The sequence below is a fragment of the Xenopus laevis genome, chromosome 2L, assembly GCF_017654675.1.
Source record: "Xenopus laevis strain J_2021 chromosome 2L, Xenopus_laevis_v10.1, whole genome shotgun sequence".
Classification (NCBI taxonomy): Eukaryota; Metazoa; Chordata; class Amphibia; order Anura; family Pipidae; genus Xenopus; species Xenopus laevis.
The window spans coordinates 180,452,485-180,476,686 of record NC_054373.1 but is presented as its reverse complement, the minus strand read 5'-3'; the positions used below and the strand labels follow the sequence as shown (position 1 = coordinate 180,476,686).

At 40.9% G+C, this 24,202-nt stretch overlaps 3 protein-coding genes across 3 annotated transcripts; all 3 read left to right on the top strand.

Moving 5' to 3' along the window:
• The first annotated feature begins 840 nt into the window (after positions 1 to 840).
• LOC121399755 (olfactory receptor 52D1-like) lies at positions 841 to 1,773 on the top strand. The gene has a single exon (XM_041581314.1). It carries the CDS (start codon positions 841 to 843, stop codon positions 1,771 to 1,773), a length of 933 nt encoding a protein of 310 aa, XP_041437248.1.
• Positions 1,774 to 13,876: 12,103 nt separating this feature from the next.
• Positions 13,877 to 14,842, top strand: LOC108707595 (olfactory receptor 52L1-like). The gene has a single exon (XM_041581212.1). It carries the CDS (start codon positions 13,877 to 13,879, stop codon positions 14,840 to 14,842), a length of 966 nt encoding a protein of 321 aa, XP_041437146.1.
• A 2,606-nt stretch (positions 14,843 to 17,448) lies between these two features.
• On the top strand, positions 17,449 to 18,526 carry LOC108708777 (olfactory receptor 52L1). The gene has a single exon (XM_018247814.2). The coding sequence runs from the start codon at positions 17,449 to 17,451 to the stop codon at positions 18,409 to 18,411; it is 963 nt and encodes a 320-aa protein (XP_018103303.2). The 3' UTR covers positions 18,412 to 18,526.
• The last annotated feature ends 5,676 nt before the right edge of the window (positions 18,527 to 24,202 follow it).

Below are 24,202 nucleotides of genomic sequence, written 5' to 3'. Positions count from 1 at the left end.
GTTCAATTCCAGTGAGACTCCCTCTATGTGTATAAATACCCCTTATACCTCCAGCACAGTCACTTGCTTTTATGTTCTTCCCTCTAAACATCTCCCAGTTCTACCCACCTCCCTAACACTTCCAGGGACCTGAGTGTCCACTTGTATTCACATCTGCACAGACTTCAGGGGAACAGAAGTTCAGACCTTTATAATGAATGAGAGACAATCTTGTTTTTGGATTTTCAGACTGAGCAGGTGCTGTGTTTAGTATCTCCCAATGTGTAGGGAGAAGAAGAAGAAGCAGCAGCAGCTTTGTACTTGTACAGGGAGATTGGATCAGATGGTCCAGCTTCTTACCTTTCCCTCACAGAGCAGCAGTGCTGCCTTGCTTTATGGCACAGATCCTATCTGATATCAATACAACAGAAATTCGAGCTTTGAACAGGATTAATGAGCAGAATGATTGACAAGAGAAAGCTCATCATTGATAAACATGTGGCTACATTTTTTTGCAGGTTGAACACTAAAAACCACCAGATTATTCAGTTAAACATCTGCCTAACAACTAAGCAGTTGGCACTTTATGATTTCGAGCTGGCACTGAATGATAATCAGGTTCCCTTGAGCCAGAACAGTTCCCAGTAGGGGCAGAACAAAATATTGCATTAGGAATCCCTTATGTAGCAGGACTGTTTACAAACAAATATTATAAATGGAAACTGTGACTTTAATCTTCATTTATAATTTTCAATGCCATCATTAATGTCATATTGAATTCAGTTATAGCATTTTTCAATTACAGAAACATTTCTCCCCCCCCACCCATTGTAGAGTTTAAACTAAACCCCAGCTTCATCAATGGCAAAAGCTGACACAAACGTCTCCTTTTCCCACACAGAGTTTATCCTCTTTGGATTCCCTGGGATCTCCCAGTCCAGACATTGGTTGTTCTTCCCATTTTTCTTTATTTACCTGGAGATCCTGATGGGAAACTTCCTGATCATCTATCGGATCTGGGTAGAAAAGAGTCTTCACTTCCCCATGTACTCACTTATCTGTCTTCTATTTGCCGTCAACATCTCCTGCACAACTGCAATTGTACCCAACATGTTGATGGGATTGTTTGGGCTAGACCATATCTCCCTTGGCTCCTGCCTGTTTCAGATGTTCTTTATATACACAGCTGTGATACTTGAGTCAACTGTATTGTTGATCATGGCTTTAGACAGGTATCTGGCCATCTGCAGGCCCCTGAGGTATCACAATCTAATGAACACCCATTTGGTAGGCCAACTTTTCCTCATTGGTTTAGTTGAGAGCAGCATTTTCTCCTCTCCAATTATCATTGTGGCTTCCCAAGTCTACTTCTGCAGATCCAACATCATCTGGAATTTTGCTTGTGAGAACATGGTGCTCTTGAATCTTGCCTGTGGAGACATCTCTCAAATCCAGCTGGTGGGACTGATGGTGAGGATCCTGGTTACAGCCATGGACATCAGCCTTCTCCTGGTTTCATACCTGTACATCTTCCACTCAACAATGAAGATCGCTAGAGGCAAAGCCCTACACAAAACTCTGCACACTTGCAGTACTCACTTGATAGTGGTTGTGTTGAACTACAGTTGTGGCTTGTTGTCCTCAATTTTATACAGGATGCCCATTTCCATCAATGTTCAGAATCTTTTCAGTGCAATATACTATCTGTTTCCAGCCACTATTCACCCATTCATCTATGGCTACAGAATGAAAGAGATTAGAATGTGCTTAGTAAAGTCATGGAAAATAAATTGATGAATTAGCTCATTAAGTTACTCCAAACATGACTATTTTATGTGCAACTAAATCCATCAGGATTCATCTCTAACCTGGAAGAGCCCTCTGCTGAAGGGGATTTCGCCATTTGCAAAAACACTATATCAAACTGAATTTTACATTTTATTAAGGTGAAATCTATGTAAATATAACATTTCATTGTATATCTATGTTTGGTGTTGTGTTATTTATGCAGCTAGTGGTTCTAACAGGGATCCCAGGACATTATTGCTTGGGGCTGGTTGGGTAAACTGAAACAGACTTGGAAGATAAAGGTAGGTTTTGGTGGTGGAGTTTTGACTTATGTAAGGGTTAGGTTCTTTGCTAAATATTTCATGTTCTGTATGATATGTATCAATATTTTATAAAAAAATACATTTACAAATTTGTATCTGATATAAGCCATGTATCCTGTCGTGTTGTGGATGTGTTGGTCTATTTAGTTGTTATATTGTGCTACTACCATAACCTATTCTTCATGATGGCCATTATTCTGATCTAGTTTGTTATAATATGCATTTAACAAGCCATAATCAGGTGTGTCTGGGATTGACAGCCCCTCTTGGGATCCCCAGTTTTCACTCTTCTCATGCACTGTATGATCAGTCTATATATATATATAATGTTGTGTTCATCGTGTTTCTGGGGTTTGATAAACATCAAATAACCTCTCCTGTACATCTTGCTGCTCTATGTGGAGGTACACATATCAGATTTATTATCTGGGATACTTAAAGGGATCCTGTCATGAGAAAACATGTTTTTTTCAAAACACACCAGTTAATAGTGCTACTCCAGCAGAATTCTGCACTGAAATCCATTTCTCAAAAGAGCAAACAGATTTTTTTATATTCAGTTTTGAAATCTGACATGGGGCTAGACATTTTGCCAATTTCTCAGCTGCCCCCAGTCATGTAACTTGTGCCTGCACTTTAGAAAAGAAATGCTTTCTGGCAGGCTGAGTGTTGTTCTTAGATCTACCAGGCAGCTGTTATCTTGTGTTAGGGAGCTGCTATCTGGTTACCTTCCCATTGTTCTTTTGTTTGGCTGCTGGGGGGGAAAAGGGGAGGGGGTGATATCACTCTAACTTGCAGTACAGCAGTAAAGAGTGATTGAAGTTTATCAGAGCACAAGTCACATGACTTGGGGCAGCTGGGAAATTGACAATATGTCTAGCCCCATGTCAGATTTCCAAATTGAATATAAAAAAATCTATTTGCTCTTTTGAGAAAAGGATTTCAGTGCAGAATTCTGCTGGAGCAGCACTATTAACTGATTCATTTTGAATTTTTTTTTTACCATGGCAGTATCCCTTTAACCCCTAGGGTTTTCCCTATAAGGGACCTTTCTGTACTCTGGATCACCATACCATAAGTCTTCTAAAAATCAATGAAACATTAAAGGACCAGTAACATCAACATTTTTTTAAAATTATTCGTTGGTATACATCGAAAAAAAACACCACGACAAATTAAACTTTAAAAATCACAAAGTCTTTAATAAATAACTTACTGAACCTCCGCTTGCGCTCCTCTCCAGAAAATGCGATCGCAATCCATCGTCCGGTGCTCAATTTCTCCTCCCTGCCTTCCTTATAGGAGATAGCCAGGGAGGAGAAATCGAGCGCCACATGATGGATCGTCACCGTGACGCCTTTTCTGAATAGGAGCGGAAGCGGAGTTTCGGTAAATTATTTCTTAATAAAGGCTTTGCGATTTTAACGTTTAATTTGTCTTGGTGGTTTTTTTTGATGTTACTGGTCCTTTAAGGGGGTTATTTATAAAAGTCCAAATGGAAAAAACTTGAAAAATGCGAGATTTATTATACCCCAAGGTAGCAAAAAGTCAAGATTCTTCACCCTGTTGAGGTCCTGTAGAAGTCAATGGTAGATGTCCTATTTGCAATTTGAAGATATTATCTGCACTGGGTTTTGTACGATATCTGACAATTTTGGCGTTTTCCGACGATTTCGTGAAAAATTTGGACTTTTCAGGTGCCAAGTCCGAAAAATTCAGATTTTTCACGCGACCTTCTGTATAAGTTGTGGTTTTGTGTAACAATCCAAAAAAGCCACGTTTTTTTTTTGTAAATCCGATTTTTTCAGGTTTTTTTTTTAAATGATAAATAAGGGTAAATTGTGGATTCTAGTTTGGTCAGATTTTTTTTTAATTAATCACAAAAAATCGAATTTTAGTAAAAAAAACCCCTCTAAATAAAGCCAGTAGGACTGTTTGCCACAGATATGGATCCGTGCAGCTTAGTCACTATCAAGTCCAAGGAAAAGAGAAAGCAAATCATGTTTAAAAAGTTGCTTAGAATCAGCCATTCTATAACATACTAAGGGGCATATTTATCAAGGGTCGAATTTCAAATTGAAAAAACTTCGAAATTCGAATTCAAAAAGACCAACTGAAATGAAGGTTTTTTTGGTCGAATAGGTCCGTTTTCGATCGAATAGGTCCATATTCGGCAGAGTTCGAATAGAAGGAATAGCGCATTCGCTCGAATTTGATTCTTCGTTTTCCCCCGAAAAAATCATAATTTCTTTTCCCTTTTCTGTGTAATAATAAAACAGTAGCTTGTATTTGATCCCAACTAAGATATAATTAATCCTATTGGGTTTATTTAATGTTCATATGATTTTCTAGTAGACTTAAGTTATGAAGATCCAAATTACGGAAAGATCCATTATCCAGAAAACCCCAGGTCCCGAGCATTCTGGATAACAGGTCCCATACCTGTACTTTTTTTTAATTTTGAGGTTACCATTAAATATACCTAAGAAATCTTGCTTGTCGAGCTATTTGCAACTAAGTGGTTATACAATTAAAGGATAAATAAACCTTTAAAATAAGTGAATGGGAAAATGACCAGGGGGCTATTCTAAACACATTTGCTTTGACATTCATTATTCATTTAGTTTCAATTCCAAAATTTTAATGGATACCTGAACTGATAACATGAATTTATTTTGTTACAACAGCGCCACCTACTGGTCAGTTTGTGACCATTAACTAGTGGAGTAAATTGTCAGGAGAAAGAACGAATGTTCTTCTAGTTAGGAAAGATGTAAGAAAAGTTATGTGGGGTTCTATAATCTTTTTCCCAACCAGAAAACCATCTGATCTGCCTCTTTCTTTTTCATGACAATTCCCTCCACTACTCATCTTTCTATTCAGGCCTCTCCTATTCATATTCCAGTCTCTTATGCAAATCAATGCACAGTTGCTAGGGTAATTTGGACCCTAGCAACCAGATGGCTGAAACTGCAAACTGGAGAGCTGCTGAATAAAAAGCAAAATAACTCAAAAGCCACAAATAATAAAAAATGAAAACCAATTGCAAATTGTCTCAGAATATCCCTCTTTACATTATACAGGTATGGGACCTGTTATCCAGAATGCTCAGGACCTGGCGTTTTCTGGATAACTGATCTTTCTGTAATTTGGATCTTCATACCTTAAGTCTACTAGAAAATCATGTAAAGATTAAATAAACCCAATAGGCTGGTTTTGCTTTCAATAAGGATTAATTATATCTTAGTTGGGATCAAGTACAAGCGACTGTTTTATTATTACACAGAAAAGATATTCATTTTTAAAAATTTAGATTATTGGGATAAAATGGAGTCTATGGGAGACAGACTTTCTGTAGTTTGGAGCTTTTCTGGATAACGGATCCCATACCTACCCCTTTAATGCCCCATTACACAAATGCATCGCAAAATTGATATTCTGAACTTGCACAGAATTAATTCTTTGTTTTATTTTAATGAAAAAGTGGATTGGGAATAAGTCATTGCAAAGTGACATAATAACTGCCAGCGGATCATCTCCATGTTATACAGTATATACAGTATTTCTGTGAGCACAACTCCCAGCCAATGTCCAGGGCACCCAAATTCCAAGTGTAATGGGGGAGCAGATTTTCCGGATCTTACAGACACATTTGTGCAGAACATTTGCAAAACAAAACAGTCCGGCCCATGATGTGACTGTTACAAAGTCCATGTGGGCCATAAACTCAGCAGTGGAAAAATAGACAGAATTTGCATTAATTTTGTATAATGAGCCCCGAGCACAATGGTGTTTATGTGAGAGTAACAAGCCAAGCACATATACTGTATGTAATAGACTAAATCCTATATACCAGCAGCCTCGGGTTGGGATTTCACTGCAGATCATTTCAGGCCTGTAGGAAAGTGTCAGTTGAAGCCCATTGGATGCAGTGACTAGAAGGACAGACGGACAGAATACATAAAGTACATATAGTTACATGTCTGGCTAACCCACGCACTACTGGTTTTAGTCTGCATCTTCCTTACAATATTATTCCACACACTTGGGGGACAGTGACTGGGGCATATTAACCCCATAAACATGATGCTGAGTAGTTGCCCCCCCACACACAAACTGTGTAATTACCTTCAATATACTGATATCTACACCTTACACCTCCTCAATTTCACTCAACAGTTACAGAGAACTTTGTTCTGCCCAGGCCCGTATTTACAAACAGGGTGCCCCGAGGCTGTCTCTGCTCATCTCCCCCTCTCCGTCCACATCCCCTTCTGCTTCCCCCTCCACATCCATGTCTCTCTCCCCTGTCCTCCTCCCTGTCCTCCCGTTCTGCTTCCCCCCCAGCGTCTCTCTCCCCTTCCCCTCCGCCTCCCCCATCCGCTTCCGCGTCTCTCTCCCCTTCCCCCTCAGTGTCTCTCTCCCCTCCCTGTCCACTTCCCCTTCTGCTTCCCCTTCAGCTTTTGCTTCCCCCTCAGCAGCTCTCTCCCCATCCGCATCCCCCTCCCCTTGTGCGTGCGCGTATATGTGCATATCTTGAATATGCGAAATGCTGCCCCTGAATTTCTGCCGACCTAGGCCCGGGCCATTGTGGCCTTGCCACATATCCGGGCTTCTTCAGCCCCTGTACGTCTTTCTTCTTGGGGTTCAGGCTAAATATGTCTTGGAAGAGCTCCCCATGCTGTACAACAGCAAGCACAGCCCAGACAGTATCTTTTGGGGTTTTTAGGGAGCATCCTGAAGCCTCAATGAAAATCTGACCCTGGCAGCGTCTACTGAATCTGAAGTTCCCGGGTGCCCATATGTACTCAACAGAACTGTCAGTTAAGTGAGGGTCTTTGATAAACCCCAGTTCAGCAGTCATAGAGTTAATCAATGGGTCAGTGTGAGCTGATTGGAAATTTAAATGTCACTATTTCCCTTTCATGATATTTCTTTCATTACTGTTATATGTTCAAAATGGTTAACCTGGATGCACTACAACTCCCAGCATCCCATGCAGCCGCTGGCAGAGAAATCACTGCTCTTTAGGGAGGCCTGACCATGAGTGGCCAACTTGCCCAACTTGTACCTCAGCTCAGAGGTGTCACCTCCAGCTTTCAGGATTCTCCTAAAGTGGAACCTAGGTGAGTTACTGAAGTCCCTAGGTCTTAGTGATGTGTAGGCTGACCCAAAACCAGCAGCGACCCACTAGTTGACCACCGGTTGGGTGGTTTTGGGTTGAAATTTGACTAACCATTGCGGGATAGGGTTGGGTGAAGGTCAGTACATCCAAGATTCCTTGTCTTGGAACCTGTGGTGCACACAGAAGTAACATACAGAGCTAGAGGACATGGGTTGGGTGTGGGTCCTACAATGGCAACATTTTTCAGGTTAGAGTCATATACCAGTTAAGTTGTTGCGGATTAGGGTGGAGTGCAGGTTGAATTTTTCGTGACATCACTACTAGGTCTGTACACTTGGTCCCTGGCCAGTACTGAACCCAGAACTCTAATCCTTACTAAATCTCCTCAGTGGAGCTTTAGGCTGCTTAGATAACTAGGCCAACTCCTAAATATGTTTCTCCTCAACAACTTCATATAAATAATGAATGTACATTACACAATTGCTTAGAATGACACCTTTATTGATTTTACATTTGCTTATTTCAAAGGTTTACTTAACCTTTAAACATTTACCTGGAGTCCAGAAAGAGGTAAAGAGCATGCACTTCAGCTTCTATACTTTATAACAGTGACATCTACTGGCCAGTTCCTGAACAGCAGGGAGGATACTTTAACACAGGGAAACGCACAGCTTCCTAGAATCCCATCTATAATTAAGGCTCTCACTTGGCTTGCCAAAATTCTAATTTAGCTTAGCACCACTTAGCTGGCCAAAACCTTAGGAAGCTGCCTGAATAAAGGGTAACTTAAACAGTCCCCTACAAGTGTATGTCTCTGCTCCTTAGGTCCCTGTGCTGTGTCTAATTACTCACTGTGTGACTCCCATGTCCCTACTAATAGTGGATATAAATGTCTGTGTATCCACTGGGGCCGCCCTGAGATGAATAAATACAGTCAGGGAGAGAGATCAGTGATCAGGGGAACCTGGGACAGGTAAGTGCTCAGTACAACCCACTATATCCTCCTTCTGTCTTATGGCACATTAAAGGGGAACTGCTCCCAAATACTGAAACAGAATATTGAATATAATGAAACAATATATAATATCTATTCATTCCTCATTCTCACTGGGAATATTAGTTATGTGTAATGTAAATGCTATTGAAAGCAATGTCTGTCTGTCCCTTTATGTTCTCTGCACTACTGGTCCCAACTCTTAAAACTATGTTGCAGCAGGCAGTTCTACTATTCCGTTTCCCACAATGCCTTGCATGTGATTAACAGACCTGCGAAAAAGCATGAAAATCATTGCTGCAATTACAATGGCTGGAGAAATGCTGAATATTACTACTACACTGGTTCAACAGTGTAAACTGGTTCAACATCAGTATAGACAATAGAAAAAGAATGTAAAGGTAACTGCAAAATATAACACTTCTACTGGATCAGTGTCTGATCAGTGTCAGAGACTGATGGGAGTGTGATAGGGACCATGGATTGTAAGCTCACTGGGGCATGGACTGATGGGAATGCGATAGAGACCTTAGATTGTAAGCTCACTGGGGCAGGGAATGATGGGAATGTGATAGGGACCTTAGATTGTAAACTCACTGGGGCAGCGACTGATGGGAATGTTATAGGGACCTTAGATTGTAAGCTCACTGGGGCAGTGACTGATGGGAATATGATAGGGAGCTTAGATTGTAAGATCACTGGGGCAGGTACTGATGGGAGTGTGATAGGGACCTTAGAATGTAAGCTCACTGGGACAGGGACTGATGGGAATGGGATAGGGATCTTAGATTGTAACCTCACTGGGGCAGGGACTGATGGGAATGGAATATGGGCTGTAGATTGTAAGCTCACTGGGACAGAAACTGATGCAAATGGAATAGGGACCTTGGTTTGTAAGCTCCCTGGGGCAGGGACTGATCGGAATTGTATAGGGGCCTTAGATTGTTAGCTAACTGGGACAGGAACTGATGGGAATGTGATAGAGGCCTTTGATTGTAAATTCACTGGGGCAGGAACTGATGGGAATAAATGTATAATCTCTGTACAGTGCTGAATAGATGTGTTGGTGGTACTATATAAATACCAGGAAATAAATGAATAAACAAAGGAAGAAGCAGATTTGGGGTCAGAATGATCTAGTTACACACAAACTGCAACAACATCTCTAGTAGAGACTCTGCTGCAAAGTTTGAGGAATTACAGGATGATCTCATAATTTTAAAAGAGAATAAAAGTATCTTTATGGCAGAGATGCACGCTCAGATTCGGGGAGAATTAGTTGCCTGGCGACTAGTCGTCTCTTCTTCGGGCAACTAATCTCCCCCAAACTGCATTCCCCTGCCTACCCGCCAGCTAGAATTGGATAGCACTCGGATCGCTTCTTTTTCTAAAGTCGCTCAAAGTTTCCTCCGGAGACAACTTTGGGCAACTTCGGAATCTGAGCATGTGCCTCTGCCCTTAGAGGAAGAACAAAGAATGGCGACAACAGAAAAGATTCTTCTCTCCCCAGTTCCTAGTCGCTAGAGCACCCAACTTCCAGGGGACCCGCACCCACAATCTTTATAAAACGACTCCATTTCGAGGACAGAAATGTTGATTTGTGTAGGACCTGCCCATTTAAAAATGGTTTTGTACCTGGATTTCTCCATTAAGTGAGTTACAGAGCGACACAGAGAAACAGAAACTGAGGGAAATTAAATATAAATTTAAATATAATCAGATTCTCCCTCTAAGACTGAGGCTCAAGGTGAATGGAAAGTTTTTCCTACAGGCCTGAAATGATCTGCAGTGAAATCCCAACCCGAGGCTGCTGGTATATAGGATTTTATCTATAACATACAGTTTATGTGCTTGGCTTGTTACTCTCACATAAACACCATTGTGCTCGGGGCTTATTATACACAATTAATGCAAATTCTGTCTATTATTCTGCTGCTGAGTTTATGACCCACATAGACTTTGTAACAGTCAAATCCCATGCCGGACTGTTAGGGAAAGCTTATGAAATAATGGGGTTGATTTCTTTAAATTTTTTCACAATTCAAGCTTTTTAGCACAAAAAACCTTGCATGTGAAGAATTGTTTTGAAACACAAAATAGTTACTATTTATCACGTATTTCAAGGTTTTCATCTTCTTATTTGAATTCATTCTGCTCTTTTATTAGTTCATGCTTTTCATATTCGGATCTTTTAATACAAAATTAAAAAGAAGACATTTGTGCTTTCGGTTGGGTTCAAACAACTAAAATGCCTCAAATTTGAATTTGATATATAGGCCTCAAACTGTCCAATGATTGTGGGTTTCCTTTTAACAAAGGAGGGGCAGGAGATGTATAGAATTGGGATTTGCCGATATTTTATATTCTACCTACTCCCCTGTATGCCTTATTTTCCTATTGGACCTGCCTTGGTATCTGGACTGAAGATCAGGAAAATCAAACCTGGGTATGAGTTGGGTTTGTTTGCATTTTGGTAAGTGGTTTTATTCTTACAATATGTGCAGATATTTATATAGGGGTCCATAGGTCTAATGGCCCTTGCAGCTTCATGCCCCTACCAGTGCCTCATTTCCTTGTTGCTGGGTTGTACCAGTGTTACCAGTTGTACTTGTTTACATCCCCACTTCATTGGTCCGTAGGTTGATGACCATGTCCTGCATCAATGTAACATAGAGCTTTGCAGGGGAAGGTCCTTCCTCTTTGGCTGCAGCAGTTGATCTGGGTGGATGTTCCATTGAGCCTGAAGAGAACAAGGCCCCAGAAGTGTTAGGCCCTAAAGGGACAACCCTTTTAGAGAAGTCTGGGTACAGGGACACCATGAATGAGGTTTAGCTAGTGTTTAGGATAGTCAGTTATAGCACTCTATGGGGAGAGTAAGTATTAGTTAGTAAGAGCAACTTTGAGCTCCACCAAGAAGGATAGAAGGGAGTAGCTCTCCCCCAGGCTCTGCTGCCTGTAGTGAAGGGACCACAGTATTGACAAAGGAATCGGGTTTTTGTTCTATCCCTGTTGCGCTCTATATTGAATAAAGCCTTTTGAGTTTGTTGTTTGCAAAGAACCTCTGACATCTATTTTTCTTTATTTTACATCTTTGGCAGTATAGAGGTGTAGTTCAGCAACCCCCTTATGTGCTCCTTCCCCTTAGAGAAGGCCTATCCTGCTGAAAGAGGGTTCAGTGTAGCCCATGCTCTGCTCTACTATAAAAAACATTTATATGTGGAACAAGTTGTTATGTGGCTCAGATAATTGTAAATAAAAGCAGGGTGTATCAGCTTGGGTAGATGTTAAATTATCCAATCAAAGTGCATCATGGGAGAATCATTGCTGGGGATAATATTGTTATTTTGTCGCTACTCATCCTCAGTTCATGCATGGGCTTCCTGGGCCGTGCCCTGGGCTTGGGGATTCAAGTTGGAATGTGATTTGATCCAAATTCCAAAGGCTTCTTATAGGTTTGCCACCTGTCTGGTTTGGACCTGTACAGCCCGTTTTATGGAAGAGCTGTCTGGGTCAAAACTTCCTGCCGGGGCAGAACTATCAGGCAATCACTGGTTGCCACATCATAGCCCTGCCCCATGACATCACAAGCAGACAATGGAACCGAACATGTAGAGAAGGACGGGAAACAGGAAGCATAGTTGAGGGACAGGTCAAGGTCAATACCAATCTAATAGTGCAGTGCAGAATCAATAGTCAGAGGAGTAGTCAAGAACACAGGCTGAGGTCAAACCAATCAGCAACGTGGTACAGTAACAAGATCTGATAGAATGGTCGAAGAACAGGCAGAGGTTGGTACAGGCAGAAGAACAGCAAGGATCAAGGGCAGGCAGTGGTCAATAATAGGTATAGACAGGAATAACACACCCAGAAACTTTGGAACATTGACCTATGTTGGGCAGTGAGTTATTTCCTGTGGGCCCGTTAAATATTTGAACAAAATGCGATGACATCAGACACATCGCACGCATCAAACCCGGAAGTGGCTCGATTGCGTTATTTGCGCCTGTCCCTGCCTTCCCACTAGACCACCATGTAGCCTCACAGATACTGTTCATGTAAATTACAGTATCTGTGTAAAATCTGGTATTTTAACAGACTTCTATATGCCCGCACCATTCTCAGTTTCCTTAGCTCCAGTCCCAATATGTTTCATTGGAGATATGAATTCAGTATTAGATTTACATAAACATATCAAGATCAAGTCAATGGGTAAAAACATGGCTTTGGTTGAAATAAGGCACTGGAAAATCCAGATTTTTGATCAACCCATTGGTGGAAAATGTGTTTGAGAATAATAAATAGAAGTAGTCTTTGTATTGGAAGTAAAATGAGGAAGGACAATCAAATTGATTTGTTGGTATCATCCAAGGCAGTCATTAGGGGAATCTTCATCAGCTCAATCATAGTGACTAAAAAAGATGAAGGACTGAAGTCGAAGGAAAAAAAAACCAGAATGAATGCTAAGTTTAGGAAGGCAAGAAGGAACCTTAAAATTGGTCAGATCATATTAAAAAAGGAGCTCATCATTAAAGGTCATCAATCCTTTGAACTTGGGGACAGAAGAAGTTAAAACTTCACTTTACATAGCTTGGTCAAATGTACCATCAGCTTTAAAAGTGGGGATGACTACCCCATCGGGAAAGATCACTATAGACATGTTGTACATTGACTTGTATACATCCATTGTAAATGTTCCAGAGGAAGCCTTTAATAGCTATTTAAGTAATCTAGCACTTCAAAGGTTGGGTACAAATTTGGTTGACTCTTGAGAAACCCATAACTTCACTGTTTGCATTGGTGGAACCATTAGCAGAAGTTATGAGGAAATCTAATGAAATGATTGGTCTGCAGTATAAGAGCGTAGAAGACACATTATTCCATTATATGCAGATGAAATTCTACTTTTTCTGTGAAACCCAGAAATATCATTACAAATAGCAAACTCTGGGCAACTGTTCAGGTCTTGGGATTTATTGGGACAAATCATTTATTTTGCCAATTGACCAAAATGTGTTTTTTAATCAGTATCAAATAGATCCCTTGAGATGGAGAAAGGAATAAAGATATTGGGGCAGATTGAAATATTTGAAAAAAATCTTTCATTATTTAAATGGGGAAGAATCAATTTGCTTTAACTGGTTTAGCTAACAGAGTTTCTATATTTTATTTTAGGGATGGCAAATGTAAATCTACAAAGTGACAGTAGTAGATCCACTGCAATATCTACAATTGAGGAACGTGAATCAAGACCAGTCTATAGCATATGAACAAATACTCCACACTTCTATTATTAAGAAACTGGTATCTAGTCTATACAAATCAACCCTTATGGTATATGGATGCCATTTTTATAGTGCGTTCGAGAAGGGGAAAATAATGGTGCCCAAACTTAATGAGAAGATCTGGAATAGCGTCCATGACTAATGTATATGGAGCTAAACTTTAATTAGAGACAATTTGTTAAACTTTCAATTATGGCCACACATACTATTATCCTCCACAGTTGTTATCAAAAGCTCACCCAGAAATGTCAGGTCCTTACTTTAGTAGTATCTCAACAAAATACTTATTGTGATCATAACAAAATCTCATGCTATTTTCTTGCCCTGCAGATCCCTTATGAACACTGACCCACTAAACAAAATATATAAACCTATAAACCAAAATATGGAACCAGGAATCTCCAACCAGTCATTCATTCTCTCCTACACTGACTTTACTCTCTTGGGTTTCCCTGGCATATCTCGATGGAGGCCCCTCCTGGCAATCCCATTCTTTTCAGTGTACTTAGTTATCCTGATTGGGAATTCTCTCATCATCTGCCTCATCTGCGTTAAGAAGTCTCTCCATTCCCCCATGTATTTGCTCATCTCTTTGCTCTTTTCCATTAACATCTCCATTTCTACTGCCATATTGCCAAAATTCCTCCTAGACTTGTTATTTCAATTCAACCAAGTTTCCCTGACTGGCTGTCTTCTGCAGATGTTTTTTATCTACTTCATGTCAGTATGTGAATCTGGTGTGATCCTATTAATGTCCTTAGACAGATACGTAGCAATCTGTAGGCCATTACGTTATCATAACATCATGACAAAGAGCTTACTGGCCTGGCTCACAGTCTTTACAATAGTTCGGAACTGCCTCCTTATTTGCCCACTGGTCATATTAACCTCTATGGTCCAGTTTTGCAGGTTGAATATCATCCTGAACTTTGCATGCGAAAACATGGCGCTTCTCAGTCTTGGATGTGGAGACACCACCAAAGCACAGATTGCAGGGTTAATTGTGCGAATTCTTGTCAATGTCCTTGATGTTGGTCTACTCTTGATCTCCTACTCAACCATAATCTACACAGCCATGAAAACTGCTACTGGGAAGTCCCGACACAAAGCTCTAAACACCTGTGGGACACACTTGCTGGTGGCAATGTTGGTCTATGTGAGTGGACTGGCATCTTCCATTGTGTACAGGATGGAAACAATAATTTCTATAGATGTTAAGAATCTCTTCACTGCATTATACCTAATTATTCCAGGTGCCTTAAACCCCTTGATATATGGACTGAGAGTTTCAGAGATCAGAAAGAGACTGATTGAAGGCTGGAGAAAAAATAACAACTTGTTCTCATCATGAGATGGAAGATATTCCTAATGCTCCTCTTGCTGGCAGTTAAAGTGGGTATAAGACCCAGTTTCTAATGTAGGATATCTCAGTGTGCCAGACACTTTGGTACCGAAGGAAAATAAAACCCAGATTTTATTTGTTAGGGAACCTGGTACAAAACAATTTTGCAATTTAAAGAGGGCACCAATATTGATTCAAAAAGGGTTGAATTCATTAGTACTGATATTTATCAATAAAATATGTTCTTCAAAGTTATGCATTGATATTTATTCACAAGTGGTGGGACCAGTTCAGTGATTAATGTGTAAGAGTCACTTGATTCAGTTTAGGTAGACCCGCTTGTAGTAAGTCCAGTTAGAGCTGATTTTTTGGGGGGGGGGGTGCAAAAAAAGAAAACCACAGGTCCCAAGCATTTTTTTACAACAGGTTCCCTACATGGAAAATGGAGAGAGTAGAGCAAGATGGAGACAGAAGGGAAAGTGGCAACAGTAGGACAAGATGTTGACTCTAGGACAAGATAGAAATAGTCGTTAATGGCAACTGAATGGCATGATGGTAACAGCAGTGGAATAGGATGGCAGGCCAAGATTGTAATAGTTGGCATGATAGTGACAGTAGAGCATGATGGAAATAGAAACACAAGACCTTGACAGTTGGATGAGATAAAACCATAAAACAGGATAGGGACAATAAATGTCAGCGCCCAACTTGTGGCCATCTGGGTGTTACTGCAAATAAAGATGAAAGGTCATAGGTTTCATGGTCCTACTTGATATAAATAATGTGGCCACTCTGTTCTGCCTTGGAATCCTCCTTCTTGATGAAATTGCCCAATTCCTCAGTGCCAGACCCATCTGTGCCCCTGGTGGTTTGTTGCTGCAAGTATCAAAAACTTCCCTTGTGCCAGAAACTGTCCTAGTTACTGTGGAGCACAAGATCGTCAAGGTAATTTAAAGAGCTGCTTAGGTGGGTTAGTATCTGGGGTAAGTGATCCAGTGATCCAGTTGTATCCTCTCAAGGGGTCATGTAAAAAATAATACTTTTTAGATGTACATGAACCACTGGAGCCCATCTAGTGTTTGCCTGGCATGCTGTATATCAAAGGTGTGCAGCTTTAGGATTGAAGGCGAAAGAACACTTCCTAATAAGCGTGAACTCACATAAAGGTGTTCTACAGAGCCTTGAAATACTACAGTATATTAGCCATTTTTGTTTGTTTTTTGTTGTCTATTCTCAATCTATTTTTTTGGTTCATTTTGATAAAAGGGCAACTGTTCCCAAATAATTAAATTGGGGTAACAGTCACCCTGCTATAGTTCCAGGGGTACCCAGGGCACAAATAAGCACTCACCCCAAATCTCCCCCTAACTGGCCTTCAGACTGGGCCCCCTTAGCTCATAACAAGGTTACAGATATATAGAAACATTGGGGTAACAATCACCCTGCTATAGTTCCAGGGGTACCCAGGGCACAAATAATCACTCACCCCAAATCTTCCCCTAACTGACCTTCAGACTGGGCCCCCTTAGCTCATAACAAGGTTACAGATATATAGAAACATTGGGGTGTCACCCTGCTATAGTTCCAGGGGTACCCAGGGCACAAATAAGCACTTACCCCAAATCTCCCCCTAACTGACCTTCAGACTGGGCCCCCTTAGCTCATAACAAGGTTACAGATATATAGAAACATTGGGGTAACAGTCACCCTGCTATAGTTCCAGGGGTACCTAGGGTACAAATAAGTTCTCACCCGAAATCTCCCCCTAACTGACCTTCAGACTGGCCCCCTTAGCTCATAACAAGGTTACAGATATATAGAAACATTGGGATAACAGTCACCCTGCTAATTTTCATTAAAAAATGCGAATTTTTTTAGATTTATTTTTCCCCGATGCTGTAAAAAGCCAGAATCTGAAAATTCACCATCTCAGACCTGTTGAGGTCCTGTATAAGTCAATGGGAGAGGCACCTAACTCAATTTGAAGTTTTCGTGGTCTGCACTGGGTTCAGCGTGAAAATCCAAGTTTTTCTGGGTTTTCAGGCAAAAATGTGAAAAATGTGAGCAATTTGGGAAATAAGGCCAAAAAATTTGAGCAATTCGGGAAAAAGCCAGAAAAATGTGAATGATTCGGGTTTTGCTTGATTTTACCGAGTTTTTCCACAACCCAATTGAATAGAATTTAATATTGATAAATTGGGCATGGGAGTTTAGTTAAGGTTTTTTTAAATAAAATATGAGATAAACCCTCTTAGTGTCCAATTCTCAACTCACCCTAACTAACCTTGTGGCTTCCAGGAGTATCTAGGATTGTAAGTAGGCCTAAATGGCCTTCAGTTTGGGACCCCCCTCACTAGGGGGCCAGTCCCAAATTTTTGGAACCCCCGCACTTTGCCGGTAACTAGTAATAAGTAGTATTTGGACTAATCATCTATAAATCATCTATAAACAAACTTTTATCTTTAGTAACTTCTAAAGTGATCATTACCCAGGCCCTTATTTATCAGTTGTATCTCTACAGAACATTCATTGTAATCTTAACAAAATCTCATTCTATTTTCTAACCTTACAGATCCCGTATGGACACAGACTTGACTAAACCTATAAACGCAAACATGGAACCAGGAATCTCCAACCAGTCATTTTTTTTCTCCTTCACTGACTTTACTCTTTTGGGTTTCCCTGGGATATCTCAATGGAGACCTCTCCTGGCAATCCCATTCTTTTCCATGTATTTAGTTATCCTGAGTGGGAATTCTCTCATTGTCTTCCTGATTTACACTGAGAAAACCCTCAATTCGCCCATGTATTTGCTCATCTTACTACTCTTTGCAATTAATATGACCATTACTACTGCCATTTTGCCAAAATTCTTCCTAGACTTGTTATTTTGTCTCAACCAAGTTTCCCTGACCGGCTGTCTTCTGCAGATGTTTTTTATCTACTTCTTTTCAGTTTGCGAATCTGGTGTGATCCTAATAATGTCCTTAGACAGATACATAGCAATCTGTAGGCCACTGCGTTATCATAACATCATGACAAAGAGTTTACTGGCCTGGCTAATGGTCATTGTATTAATTCGAAATTGCCTCCTTATTTGCCCATTGATCATATTAACTTCTAAGGTCCAATTCTGCAAGTCCAACATCATCCTGAACTTTGCATGTGAAAACATGGCGCTTCTCAGTCTTGGATGTGGAGACACCACCAGACCACAGATTGCTGGGTTAATTGTGCAAATTTTTGTGATTGTGCTTGATTTTAGCCTACTCTTGATTTCCTACTCAAACATACTCTACACAGCTATGAAAACAGCTACTGGGAAATCCCAACACAAAGCTCTAAACGCCTGTGGGACACACTTGCTGGTGGGAATATTGGCCTATATGAGTGCTCTGTCATCATCAACTGTGTACAGAATGGAAACAACTATTTCAATAGATGTTAAGAATCTGTTCACTGCACTGAACCTAATAGTCCCAGCCTCCTTAAACCCCTTTATATATGGATTGAAGGTGTCAGAGATCAGAAAGAGTCTGATTAAATACTGGAGGAAAAAGACAATGTTGTTCTTCTAATGAGATAGAAGACATTCCCAACACTCCTGGTGATTGCTATTAGATGGGACATAAGTACATAAGTGACAAAAGTCACAGGTTATACTCACAAAATAAAGTTTAGAATTTAGTTCAGTTGTCATATCTAAGGGCCCCACATACTGTATACTGGAGCACTACTGAGAATCAGTTTTAGATAGGAAGCATAATGTGAGTATAGCAAAGCCAGACGAAGAACAAGAGAGCGGCACTAGGGCAAGATAATGACTGTACAAGATGATAACAGTAACATAGTAACATAGTAAATAAGGTTGAAAAAAGACACACGGCCATCAAGTTCAACCTTTTAGGTTTTTTTTTCTTAATCTGCCTAACTGCCAGTTGATCCAGAGGAAGTAAAAAAAAACCCATCTGAAGCCTCTTCCATTTGCCTCAGAGGGGAAAAAATTCCTGACTGACTTCCAGATGCAATGGGACCAGTCCCTGGATCAACTTGTACTATGAGCTATCTCCCATATCCCTGTATTCCCTCACTTGCTAAACACCATCCAACCCCTTCTTATACCTATCTAATGTATCAGCCTGTACCACTGATTCAGGGAGACAATTCCACATCTTCACAGCTCTCACTGTAACAAACTCCTTCCCAATATTTAGGCAGAACCTCTTTTCTTCTAATCGGAATGGGTGACCTTGTGTCAGCTGGAAAGACCTACTGGTAAATAAAACATTAGAGAGATTATTATATAATCCCCTTATTATTTATACATAGTTATCATATCACCCCTTAAGCGCCTCTTCTCCAGTGTGAACATCCCCAATTTGGCCAGTCTTTCCCCATAGCTAAGATTTTCCCTTTACCAGCTTAGTTGCCCTTCTCTGTACCCTCTCTAATACAATAATGTCCTGTTTGAGTGATGGAGACCAAAACTGTACGGTATATTCTAGATGGGGCCTTACAAGTGCTCTATACAGTGGAAGAATGACCCCCTCCTCCCGTGACTCTCTGCCCCATTTAATACAGCTCAAGACCTTATTTGCCCTTGATGCTGCTGACTGGCATTGCTTGCTACAGACAAGTTTGTCATTTACAAGGACTCCAAGCTCAGTCTCCATTATGGATTTGCCTAGTGCAGTCCCATTAAGGGTATAAGTGGATATTTTTACATCCCAGGTGCCTGACTTTACATTTGCCACTTAGCTGCCCAGATTGCCAGTTTGTCAAGATCCTGTTGCAAGTGCCAAATACTGGATGGAATTAATTGGGCTGATAGTTTTGTGTCATCTGCAAACACTGATACATTACTTACAACACCCTCCCCTAAGTCATTAATGAACAAGTTAAATAAAAGTGGACCCAATACTGAGCCCTGGGGGACCCCACTAAGAACCTTACTCCAAGTAGAGAATGTCCCATTAACAACCACCCTCTGTACCCGATCCTGTAGCCAGTTTCCTATCCACGTGCAAATGACTTCATTAAGCCCAACAGACCTTAGTTTAGAAAGCAGTCGTTTGTGGGGCACAGTATCAAATGCTTTGGCAAAATCCAAATAGATCACTGCCTCTGCCACTATCCAGCATCTTACTTACCTCATCATAAAAAGCAATCAAATTCGTCTGATATGACCTATCCTTCATAAAGCCATGCTGATTGCTGCTCATAATGCCATTCACTAGGACAACATTTTGAATGTGATCCCTTAACAAGCCTTCAAATAATTTGCCCACCACAGATGTCAAACTTACTGGCCTATAATTGCTAGGCTGAGATCGTAATCCCTTTTTAAATATTGGAATAACATCATCTTTTCTCCAATCCATAGGCACCATACCAGATGAAAGCGAATCTGAGAAAATCAGAAATAGGGGCTGGTCTAAAACTCAACTAAGCTCTCTTAGAAGAAGGGGTGTATGCCATCAGGCCCTGGAGCCTTGTTTACATTCATTTTCATTAAACCTTTATGAATCATATCCTGAGTCAGCCACTGACTAGATTGAGCTGAGCCATTAGTGCAGCTATGAAGTGAGCCTGGGAACTCAGACTCCTCTATTGTATACAGTAGTGAAAGATGGACAGCTAGGGACAATAGATCAGAATGATGCCTGTTACACTTTGTGTTAAATGTTAAAGTAAAATTACTAGGTCACGGATCCCAATGGCTGAAGACAATTACAACTGCTACTAAGCAAGGTTGCCAAGCCAAGTGACTTGCCCCCAGGGATACCAGGAAAGCTCCCGACTGACAAGTTAATACATAATTTTAGTTTATATAATACTGCATTTGTACAGTACACATTATACAGGCTGAGGTATGTGTTGTAATTACAGGATAACTCCCATCTACAAGGATGGGAAGAATGGGACAGGGACATCTACAAGGATGGGAAGAATGGGACAGGGACATCTATAAGGATGGGAAGTATGGGACAGGGACATCTACAAGGATGGGAAGAATGGGACCGGGACATCTATAAGGATGGGAAGTATGGGACAGGGACATCTATAAGGATGGGAAGAATTGGACAGGGACATCTATAAGGATGGGAAGTATGGGACAGGCACATCTACAAGGATGGGAAGAATGGGACAGGGACATCTATAAGGATGGGAAGTATGGGACAGTGATATCTATAAGGATGGGAAGTATGGGACAGGGACATCTACAAGGATGGGAAGTATGGGACAAGGACATCAATAAGGATGGGAAATATGGGCCAGTGATATCTATAAGGATGGGAAGTATGGGACAGGGACATCTACAAGGATGGGAAGTATGGGACAGGGACTAGGGATGTAGCGAACGGCGGAAAAAATGTTTGCGAACATATTCGCGAACTTGCGTCAAAAATGCGAACGGTTCCCGAACGTCGCAAACCCCATAGACTTCAATGGGAAGGCGAATTTTAAAAGCTAGAAAAGACATTTCTGGCCAGAAAAATGATTTTAAAGTTGTTTAAAGGGTGCAACGACCTGGACAGTGGCATGCCAGAGGGGGATCAAGGGCAAAAATGTATCTGAAAAATACATTGTTGACACAGCGCTGCGTTTTGTGCTGTAAAGGGCAGAAATCACACTACGTCACTCAGGTGATGTTTCTGGACACGGAATGTGAAAAAGCTCACACAGCTAGGTGGCACTTGGTTAAAGACTGGGCAAACAATGCCTGCAAGGGCAACGTGTACAGTAGTGGATACAGAATATATTATTGCTGCTGTAAAAACATCACTCAGGTGATGTTTACGGACACGGAATTATTATTGTTATTTAGACAGAATGTGAAAAAGCTCACACAGCTAGGTGGCACTTGCATACCTCCCAACTGTCCCTCTTTTGACCACTCAACCCCCTGTCCCTCTTTTGTACTGGAAAGTCCCTCTTTTCTCTGCACTGAACAGCCAGAAAAAAAACAGTTTCTAACTTAATTAGCTTTTGGCAGAGAGCTCAGAACAGCTAACAGGTGCAAATAAGATACTTTGTAACAATTTTGACTCTGGTTGGTGCTGGTAGTGGTGAACTACTAGGAGGAGCAGCACACCAGTCCCTCTTTTCTCTGAACTGAACAGCCAGAAAAAAAACAGTTTCTAACTTAATTAGCTTTTGGCAGAGAGCTCTGAACAGCTAACAGGTGCAAATAAGATACTTTGTAACAATTTTGACTCTGGTTGGTGCTGGTGGTGGTGAACTACTAGGAGCAGCACACCAGTCCCACTCCCCAACACAGCTAGACTAATAGCACTGGGCTCTTACAGTAGCAAAGTAAAAAAAACAAAAAAGAAAATAAAAGCAGTCCTTACAAGGACTATTGGGTTACAGGCAGCAGTCAGCAGATGAGAGATCAGCAGCAGGACAGCTGCCCACAGCAGCTACATACAGAGCACTGCAGTAGAAGGTAGATTACTAGCTAGCAAAGCTACCTAACCTAAAATGTCCCTCAAATCCCTGCAGAGTTCTGTCCCTACAATACAGAGCAGTATCAAGTAGATTACTAGCCAGCAAAGTTACTATCAACTGTCCCTCAAATCACTAACAGCTCTCTCCCTACACTAGCTCTTCCAAGCACACACAGGCAGAATGAAAAAACGCTGCAGGGCTTCAGTTTATATATGGAAGGGGAGTGGTCCAGGGGGTGTGGGGGTGGTCCAGGAGGGAGAGCTTCCTGATTGGCTGCCATGTATCTGCTGGTCTGGGGTGAGAGGTCAAAAATAAGCGCAAGCTAAGGCGAACCCAAATTGGCGAACGTCGCGCGACAGTCCGCGACATCCCTAACAGGGACATCTATAAGGATGGGAAGTATGGGACAGGGAGAGGGTTGTCACTTCACCCCTTTAAACCCAAACACATATGGACTCCACAGCCTGCCTGGCTAATTAGTAATTAGCAATTCATTTAGAAGCTGGTTTATTTGCAGCCATGCATCATGCATCTAAATGAATTGCTAATTACCCAGGCAGGATGTGAATTCCATATGTGTTTGGTTTTAAAGGGGTGAAGTGGCAAGTTGGCAACCCTAGAGAGGGACATCGATAAGGATGGGAAATATGAGGATGGGATAACTTTAAGAGAGCTTCATAGCTGATTTCCTTGTTCTCTGCAATAATTTGTCAACTGTTCTTTATGTAAATTAATTCAACACACCTTGGTGCAAAAATACCAAAATAAATAGGATTTGTGGTGATAAAGGAATTTTAAAAAATATATAAATTCTAGGAAATCAGCATATTTATTGTAATTAAGAAGACAGATTAATGTATTCTGGAACAAAGTTCTACCTTTAACTTTTCTGTAGGTCTGTCCATATGCACTGAACAATCCTGAGCTCCATTTCAATGCCAAAGTTGCACCCTTGGAGCCACATTATCACCTGGCACTTGAGCTCCTGGATACCAGGAGTCCTCATGGGGGATATTATCACATACTGCCCGGAGCCGGAATCTGACAAAGAACCTTTTCTGTAGCTCATCAAGCATACCCATGCCTGCCATGTTCACTCAGTCTCTGCTGAAGAGTTTGCTGTTTTGAAGCCAGTGTAGGCGTAATTTTTATGTGCACCAATTGGCGTGAGCAAAATTTTATTTGCACGAACGACAAAGAAGTTTTGTTGCGCTAAGTGAAACAAGCCGCATGCAATTTTTTTCCGTTTCGCAAAAAGTTTTGCCTGTGTTGAAAATCCTAAATTTTCCGCGAATCTAACCAAGCCAATTTTTTACGCTGATCCCTATTCCTAACACTTTGCCAGTGGCGTTCAACTTGTACCCCTTTAGGTGTTATTCAGTGATAGTTAAAAGGTTATAGGTTTCAATGCCCTACTTGATATAAATTGTCTGTTTTTCCTTGGGATGTTAGATTGCACATAAGTGAGAATCCAAAGGTAACTAGACTGAGGTTGAACACTTGTGTAGGTTCTTATCTGCATTATTTTACGAGTTGACACTCTTTGGCAAAATAATGTTTCAAGGGCATGTAAAGGCAAAAAAATAAAATAAAATTTTTACTTTCTTTAATGAAAAAGAAACCTTTCTCCAATATACTATGATTAAAAAATGTGTACCGTGGATAGGAATTGTCAGAAGTTCCCTAATTGCTCTGCAGGGAAATTCTCATACTTAAGAACAGCAGGGGGAGCCCCCTCCTTACTTCCCAGCCGTGCAGAACTCAATCAGCTTTGTTTGTTTCCCTTTAGAGCAGTCGGCGACTGTGTAGAGATTCATATTGGATTTTATTTTTTACCTTTACATCCCCTTTACTTTTTCCAACTCCAGCTGCAGGGACAAAGATCATGGAGCCAGATTTAAACAGATAAACTGGGAT

What these genes read in the sequence shown, in the direction of transcription:
- LOC121399755 (XM_041581314.1), top strand. Translation starts at nt 841, where the DNA reads ATGGCAAAAGCTGACACAAACGTCTCCTTTTCCCACACAGAGTTTATC.
- LOC108707595 (XM_041581212.1), top strand. Translation starts at nt 13,877, where the DNA reads ATGGAACCAGGAATCTCCAACCAGTCATTCATTCTCTCCTACACTGAC.
- LOC108708777 (XM_018247814.2), top strand. Translation starts at nt 17,449, where the DNA reads ATGGAACCAGGAATCTCCAACCAGTCATTTTTTTTCTCCTTCACTGAC.